This window comes from Chroicocephalus ridibundus, chromosome 21 (genome assembly GCF_963924245.1).
Source record: "Chroicocephalus ridibundus chromosome 21, bChrRid1.1, whole genome shotgun sequence".
NCBI classification, from domain to species: Eukaryota; Metazoa; Chordata; class Aves; order Charadriiformes; family Laridae; genus Chroicocephalus; species Chroicocephalus ridibundus.
Window position 1 is genome coordinate 2,163,349 of NC_086304.1, and position 8,313 is coordinate 2,171,661.

The 8,313-nt window shown below is 65.2% G+C and overlaps 1 protein-coding gene across 1 annotated transcript; it reads left to right on the forward strand.

The window, feature by feature from the left end:
- Positions 1 to 2,650: 2,650 nt before the first annotated feature.
- LOC134525982 (toll-like receptor 2) lies at positions 2,651 to 8,071 on the forward strand. The gene is made up of 2 exons (XM_063357346.1): positions 2,651 to 3,128; positions 5,017 to 8,071. The coding sequence occupies exon 2, from the start codon at positions 5,111 to 5,113 to the stop codon at positions 7,550 to 7,552; it is 2,442 nt and encodes an 813-aa protein (XP_063213416.1). The 5' UTR covers positions 2,651 to 3,128; positions 5,017 to 5,110; the 3' UTR covers positions 7,553 to 8,071.
- Positions 8,072 to 8,313: the final 242 nt, after the last annotated feature.

The following is an 8,313-nucleotide window of genomic DNA, read 5'->3' on the forward strand; positions in this document are numbered from 1 at the left end:
GCTCTTAAATCTACAATTTTATACCACAATATCCCCATTATTCAGCAGGATCGTCTTTAATAATAAATAATGATAATAAAAAATCCATTTCTCCAATTATTTATCCGGCTGCGGACTATAAGGAGGGTAGAGATCGTACCCCGGGGGAGGAGGGACTGGGTCTGAGCTTCTAATTCCAACTAATTAGCATTATTACCGAACTAATTGCAACTTAATCATCTTTATTTCCAGAGCCCGGTGCTGCCAGCCACCCTCCTGCGGCCACGCCGGGGCTTTCCCGGGCGAGAGAAACCCCGAAACCGAAACCAGACGCGGGAACCGTCATCGAAGTTTAATTGGCATTAATTAACCAGGGCTCGTCCCGCCGTGGCCCGACGGCGGGTGCGACCACGGGGGGCTCGGCGACACCTCGACGTCGTCCCGGCAGAACCCGCGACACCCGTTTAGAACGTTTTCCTACCCAGTTTTCTACAGATTTTTGACTGGGGCTTCTACCAGGCCTTAGATAAGGGGGGGGGGGGGGGGAAAACCAAACCCATCGTTAATTGGAGGAGGGTCTTCGTTAGTCCTTAATTAAGGAGAGGGCTGGGGGCTGGGCTTCTGGATGTGTCCCAGTTTGTGGCTGGTGCCTGGACTCCTCTGTGAGGGGCTGGGGCCGGAGGGGACACCCCTGGGACCCCCACCCCCCGCTAGGGACACCCCCCCAGGGACATCCCCCTTGGCACCCCCCCCTCCCCAGGAGACCCCCCCCCCCCCCCTCCAGGACCCCCTGTGTGCAGAGGGATGGAGCCGGGGCATCGCCAAGCCGTGGGGGGGGGCTTGTATGGGGCAGCTGTGGGGAAGGACTGGGGATGCTGGGATGGACTGGGAGGGCTGGGGACACTGGGGTGGGCTGGATTGGGGGGTGCTGGGCTGGACTGGGGGGGCTGGTCTGGACTGGGGGGGGGCTGGTCTGGTCTGGAGGCACTCAGCTGAACTGGGAGTCCTGGGATGGACCTGGGGGGGCTGCTCTGGGGTTACTGGGAGGGACTGGTGGGGGCCAAGCTGGGCTGGGGACACAGAGCTGGAGCTGGGCTGAAGTGGGGGTGTTGGGGTGGAGGGGGGGGGGGGCTGAGCTGGGGGTACTGGGCTGGACTGGGGCCACTGGGATGGACTGGGGGTGCTGGGCTGGGGGCACTGGGCTGAACTGGTGGGACTGAGCTAATTTGGGAGCACTGCACTGGGGACGCTGGGATGAACTGGGGGTGCTGGGTTGGACTGGAGGCACTCAGCTGAACTGGGAGTCCTGGTCTGGACTGGGGGGGCTGCTCTGGGGTCACTGGGATGGACTGGGGGCACCAAGCTGGGCTGCGCTGGGGGCATTTGGCTGGACTGGGGGTGCTGGGCCGGGGGCACTAGGTCAGACTGGGAGTGCTGGGCTGAACTGGGGGTGCTGGGATGGGCTGGGGGTGCTGGAGTGGGGGCACTGGGTCAGACTGGAAGCGCTGGGCTGGACTGGGAGTCCTGGGCTGGACTGGGGGTGCTGGGCTGGGGGCACTAGGTCAGACTGGGGGTGCTGGGCTGAACTGGGAGTCCTGGGCTGGACTGGGGGTGCTGGAGAGGAGGTGCTGGGGTGGGCTGGGGGTGCTGGGCTGGGAGCACTGGGTCAGACTGGGAGCGCTGGGCTGGACTGGGAGTCCTGGGCTGGACTGGGGGTGCTGGGCTGGGGGCACTAGGTCAGACTGGGGGTGCTGGGCTGAACTGGAGGTGCTGGGCTGGACTGGGGGTGCTGGAGAGGGGGTGCTGGGGTGGGCTGGGGGTGCTGGGCTGGGGGCACTGGGTCAGACTGAGAGCACTGGGCTGGACTGGGAATACTGGGCTGGGGGCAGTAGGTCAGACTGGGTGTGCTGGGCTGAACTGGGAGTCCTGAGCTGGATTGGGGGTGCTGGAGAGGGGGTGCTGGGGTGGGCTGGGGGTGCTGGGGTGGGAGCACTGGGTCGGGCTGGGAGCGCTGGGCTGGACTGGGAGTACTGGGCTGGGGGCAGTAGGTCAGCCTGGGGGTGCTGGGCTGAACTGGGGGTGCTGGGCTGAACTGGGGGTGCTGGAGAGGAGGTGCTGGGGTGGGCTGGGGGTGCTGGGCTGGGAGCACTGGGTCAGACTGGAAGCACTGGGCTGGACTGGGAGTACTGGGCTGGGGGCAGTAGGTCAGACTGGGGGTGCTGGGCTGAACTGGGGGTGCTGGGATGGGCTGGGGGTGCTGGAGAGGAGGTGCTGGGGTGGGCTGGGGGTGCTGGGCTGGGAGCACTGGGTCAGACTGGGAGCGCTGGGCGGGACTGGGAGTCCTGGGCTGGACTGGGGGTGCTGGGCTGGGGGCACTAGGTCAGACTGGGGGTGCTGGGCTGAACTGGAGGTGCTGGGCTGGACTGGGGGTGCTGGAGAGGGGGTGTTGGGGTGGGCTGGGGGTGCTGGGCTGGGGGCACTGGGTCAGACTGGGAGCACTGGGCCAGACTGGGAGCACTGGGCCAGACTGAGAGCACTGGGCTGGACTGGGAGTACTGGGCTGGGGGCAGTAGGTCAGACTGGGGGTGCTGGGCTGAACTGGGAGTCCTGAGCTGGATTGGGGGTGCTGGAGAGGGGGTGCTGGGGTGGGCTGGGGGTGCTGGGCTGGGAGCACTGGGTCGGGCTGGGAGCACTGGGTCAGACTGGGAGTGCTGGGCTGGGAGCACTGGGTCGGGCTGGGAGCACTGGGTCAGACTGGGAGCACTGGGCTGGACTGGGAGTCCTGGACTGGGAGCACTGGGTCAGAGTGGGAACAGTGGGCTGGACTGGGGTTGCTGGGCTGGGGGCGCTAGGTCAGACTGGGGGTGCTAGGCTGAACTGGGAGTACTGGGCCAGACTGGGAGTACTGGGCTGGGGGCACTGGGCTGTACTGGGAGCGCTGAACACGTGCAAGGTGACATCGTTCAGGCGCTGCGATCCAGGCCCTCGGCGCAGCCCGTTGCCGTAAACCTGCCGGAGGACAAAGTTCCCCCTCCGCCCCGGGTGCCAACCGTCCCCCCCCCCGGCCGCCATCCCGCCGCCCCGTCCCGCACCCGCTCCCGCCCCGGCTGAGACCTGCCGAACTCACCGCATCCCAGGCGCCGCGTTGGGTGAGCAGGGGCCGGGCTGGGGGGGGGAACTTTGGGGGGGGGTTTTTTGAGGGGGGTGAGCGGGTGCTGCTGCTGCCGCATGCGGGTGTCGGGAATGAGGAAGAGTTTGGTGCCAGGAGGGGTTTGGCTGGGGGAGGGGGGGCGGGGAAGGAGGGCCCCCCCCCCCGTGCCTCAGTTTCCCCACGTGGGTGCTGCGGTGACACAGGCCCTTCCCACGGGTGACACCCCCCCCCCCTCCAGGTCCCCCCCTCACCCAACGCGCCACCGTATTGGGCCACTTCCAAGTGTTTTTCCTTCTTCCCTTGCGAGCGTGGGGAGGAGCGGGGCGGGGGGGGGCGCATGGTTTTGGGACGAAGCAGGGTGACTCCCCCCTGTCCCCACGTGTGTCCCCCCCTCCCCCTAGGCTGGGGTCTGGCCCTGGACCCCCGGGGCAGGGGGGGGCCGCACTTGGCCTGGCCATGCCACCGCGGCGCTGGGGCAGGACAGACGCCCGTCTGTTTTTCTCCAGTTTCCTGCTTTTTTTTAATCCTCCTCCCCCCCCCCAATTCTCCCCCCCCGCCCCCCCGGTAAAAATACCAAAACTCTTGGCCGCAACCGCCCGGCGGTCGAGCAGCACAAGTTTGCCTCTGTGCAAAAAAAAAAAAAAAAAAAAAAAAAAAAAAAAAAGCTAATTTTTGAATGTTTTGGGTTGTGTTTTTTTTTTTTTCCCGTTTGTTTTTTGTTTTTTAATTGGAAAATAAAACCCGCCCTGAAAATGAGCGGGGGGAGCCAAGCGGGGGGCTCGGCCCGGGGGAGCACACACACACACACACACACACCCCTACCCCCAGCCCCGCTCCGGGCAGCCCCAAGCGAGGAGGAGGAAGAGGAGGAAGGGTTGGGCCTTCAGCCCACGGGATCCGGTGTCGCAAATCCCAGGGGATCTGGTGGCTGAGCTTCACCCCGGGATCGGGTCTGCAAATCCCAGGGGATTTGGTCCCTGACACCCACCCCCCACCCCCCTCCACCCCCAATGCAATGCCCTCGGGATCCGGTCTCCAGTCCCCCTGGAATCCGATTACCCCAGGATAGGGTTCTCGATCCCTGGGATCCAATCCCTGATGCCCCTGGGATCCAGTCCCAACTCCCTGAGGATCCAGTCCCCAAATCCTCCTGGGACCCAGTCCCCTACTCCCTGCTGGGATCCGGTCCCCGCTGCCCCAGGATCCGGTCCCTCAGTCCCCCAGGATCCAGTTCCCACTCCCCAAAGATCCAGTCCCTCAGTCCCCCAGGATCCAGTCCCTAATCCCCTGGGATCCAGTCCCCCAATCCGCCAGGATCCAGTCCCTCAGTCCCCCAGGATCCTGTCCCTAATCCCCTGGGATCCAGTCCCCAGATCCCCCCAGGATCCGGTCCCCCACTCCCCCCAAGGACTCAGTCCCCACTCCCCCCTGGGATCCGGTCCCTCAATCCCCCAGGATCCAGTCCCTCAGTCCCCCAGGATCCTGTCCCTAATCCCCTGGGATCCAGTCCCCAGATCCCCCCAGGATCCGGTCCCCCACTCCCCCCAAGGACTCAGTCCCCACTCCCCCCTGGGATCCGGTCCCTCAATCCCCCAGGATCCAGTCCCTCAGTCCCCCAGGATCCTGTCCCTAATCCCCTGGGATCCAGTCCCCCAACCTCCCAGGATCCAGTCCCCGGATCCCCCCTGGGATCCAGTCCCCCACTCCCCCCTGAGATCCGGTCCCTCGATCCCCCAGGATCCATTCCCTAATCCCCCGGGATCCAGTCCCCAAGCGCCCCAGGCAGGATCTAACCCCGAAGCTGATCCTGGTGCTCCCCAGGGGGGTCGGGGTCGTGCCCCCCGCCGTGGCACTGCTGACCGCCCCCCCCCCGTCTCCCTCCGCAGGGCGGCTCCGCGGGGACGCCCGGATGCTCCTTCCCACCCCATCCCCGCCACCGGCGGCGCCTCCCCGGCCACCCCGGCTGCCACCCCGGCGGCCATGCGGCCCCCGGCCACCACCCGGCGGGTTTGGTGCCTGGTGCTGCTGGCGCTGGCGGGGGACGCGGCGCGGCCGCCGTGCCACATCGACGCCGGCAACGGGACGGGGCTGTGCAAGGGGCAGGGCCTGGCGCAGGTGCCCAGCGGCCTCCCCGGCGGCCTGCGCAGCCTCGACCTCTCCTACAACAAGCTCCGGGAGATCACGGCGGGCGACTTCGCCGGCATGACCCAGCTACGGCGCTTGGATTTGGGCTACAACAACATCTCCCGCATCGCGCCGGACGCTTTCCTCTCCAACCTCCTCTTGGAGCACCTCCAGCTCTTCAACAACTCCCTCCGCCACATCCCAGCGCCGGCGTTGCGACCCTTGGTCAACCTCCGTTGGTTGGACATGTCCAACAACCTCTACCGCAGCGCGGCCTTGGACGGCGCCTTCGGCAGGCTGCGGCAGCTGCGGGAGCTGTCGCTGGGGGGGCCGCTGCTGCGGGACATCTCCTGGGGGGACTTCGCCGTCTTGAAGGACACGGCGCTGCAGAAGTTCGCCATCAAATCGGCCTCCAGCCTGCGCTGGTACGAAGCCGGGGCTTTCTCGTGGTTGAACACCACAGAGCTGTGGTGTGACGTGGCCTTGGACGAGAACGCGACGGCTCTGCCGGTGATGCTGCGGGACCTGCGGGACAAACCTCTCGACTACCTGCGCTTCCGTAACCTCTTCGAGTTCACCTACTACACTGGCAACGCCGATCCCTTCGTCGGCTTGGCCGAGTTGCGGATCACCAAGTTGGTCTTCTACCGGGGCAAGTTCAACGAGAACCTCCTCCGCTTTGCCCTGCTCAACGTCCAACGCTCCAGCGTCCGTGACTTGGCGCTGGTGGCCATCGACTTTGCCCGCTCGCCGCGGTGGAACAGCTCCGGTGTGGGGGCGGCCACCCCGCGCCTCGACCGCCTCTTGCTGCAGGACATCAGCAACCCCGACATCCTGCGTTTCGACTGGACCTTCACCTGGTTGAGCGGCGTGGCCGCCCTCTCCATCATCAACGTCAACTTCAACTACGTCCCCTGTGACGTTTGGAGTGAGTTGCGTAACGTGGAGGCCTTGGACATCTCCAGCAACCGTCTGGAAGATGGTTATATCTACAACCAGCGTTGCCACTACCAGGGCGTCATGCCCAAGCTGGAGAGCTTCATCTTGGCCACCAACCAGCTCCTGAGCCTGGCTGTGGTGGCCGCCTTGACGCGGACCTGGCCACGGCTCACCCGCCTCGACGCCAGCCACAACGCCTTGGGCAGCCTGCAGGAGACGTGCCAATGGAGTCACACCTTGCGTTGGCTGGCCCTCCACCACAACCGTGTGACGGTGAGCACCTTCGGGTGCCTGCCCACCACCCTGGAGTACCTGGACCTCTCCTACTCCCAACTCGACCGCTTGGACATGGGCTACTTCACCCGAAGCCCCCGGCTCCAGGAGCTGCGGTTGAGTGGCAACAAGATCAAGTTCATCCCCTCCGAGTGGAGATGCCCCCGTTTGGAGGTGCTGGCCATCGATGGCAACTCCTTTGGCGTCATCAACCGCGGCTCCTTCGTCAACATGCCGCGGCTCGTTAGCCTGGCGGCCGGCAACAACCCCTACCACTGCACCTGCGACCTCTACCTCTTCCTGGAGGAGACACGGCAACGGGGACGCCCCACCTTGGCCGACTGGCCCCACAACTGGACCTGCTACCACCCCGAGCCGCTGCTGGATACAGCCGTGGCCTCCTACACCCCACGTCCCTTGGAATGCAACGTGCCGGCTCTGGTGGCCGTGGCGGTGGCCAGCACGGCAGTGGTGGTGGCGGCGTGCGCCGTGCTCTGCTGGAAGCTGGACGCTGGTTGGTACCTCCGCGCCACGTACCGGTTGGTGCGCTCCAAGTACGGCAGGCGGCGGGTGGGCACCACGCGGCGATGCTCCTACCACGCCTTCATCTCCTACAGCTGCGCCGACGCCGGCTGGGTTCGCCGGGAGCTTCTGCAGCGGTTGGAGAGCACCAGGCCACCTTACCGGCTCTGCATCCACGAGCGGGACTTCACGCCGGGCCGTTGGATCATCGACAACATCGTGGAGAACATCGAGAGGAGCGCCAAGGTCATCTTCGTCCTCTCCCGCAGCTTCGTCGACAGCGAGTGGTGCAACTACGAGCTCTACTTCGCCCACCAGCGCGCCGTGGGGCTGGGCAGCGAGGACGTCATCCTGGTGGTGAAGGAACCCATCGACGCTCGGGGTTTGCCCCGGCGTTTCGCCCGGCTCCGGAAGATGTTGGGTAGCAAAACCTACCTGGAGTGGCCCCATGAGCCCGGGAGACGCCCTTTCTTCTGGCTCCAGCTCCGAAGCCTCTTGGGCAGCCCCGGGGGGCTCGGTCCCGTCACCGGCGAGGAGGAGACAGCCGTGGATGCCACCACGTAGCGGTGGCCTCTGTTGTCCCATGTCCTTCAGCAGCTGGAAGGTGGTCTTGGGGTGCCGCTGTGTGCCAAGCATCCCCCCTGCCTCAGCGGAGGAGTTGGGGGGTGTGTGGGGGGGAAGGTCCTCGCCAAAGTCACTCCATCTTCTCGCTCTCCTCCAAGAGCCAGGGGATGGGGACGGTGTCCAGGAGGTGGCAGTGTCACCCAGAGAGAGGACGTGGCGACCCTAAATCCACCCTAAATCCAGCGAGAGACGGCGGGGACAAGCGGTGACCCCCAAACCCCCCCCCACCCCGGCCCTACACCCCCAGCCTTACGTCGAGGTCCCTGGGGAGAAGAGCCGGGTGTCCCGGCCACCTCCGGGGGGTTCAACCCTGCTCCAGGGGGGGGACACCAAGGGACGCGCTTCCCACCCCGGGGACGCCCTTCCCACCCCGTGCGGGGTCCGGTTTGTCGGGAAAAAAGGAGAAAATCCCCATCAGCAGCACCCCGAGCCCCCACCCCCCCCCCACCCCAACCCAGACCCCGCGTTCCCCTGCCCCCCCCCCCCCCCCCTCCTTCCCTCTCCTCTATTTTTTTTTTTTTTTTTCCACCTTTTTCTCCACTTGGCCGTTTTTTTTTGGGGGGGGGGTTGGTTTCGGGTTTGTTTTGTTGGGGTTTTTTTTTTTCGGGTTTGATTCCCCCCCCGCCCCCTCTCCCAACTCCGTCCCTCTCAAAAAAAAAAAAAGAAAAAAAAAAAAAAGAAAACCAAAAAAAAACCCCAAA

Excerpts from the sequence above, each read along its gene's own strand:
- LOC134525982 (XM_063357346.1), top strand. The coding sequence starts at position 5,111 with ATGCGGCCCCCGGCCACCACCCGGCGGGTTTGGTGCCTGGTGCTGCTG.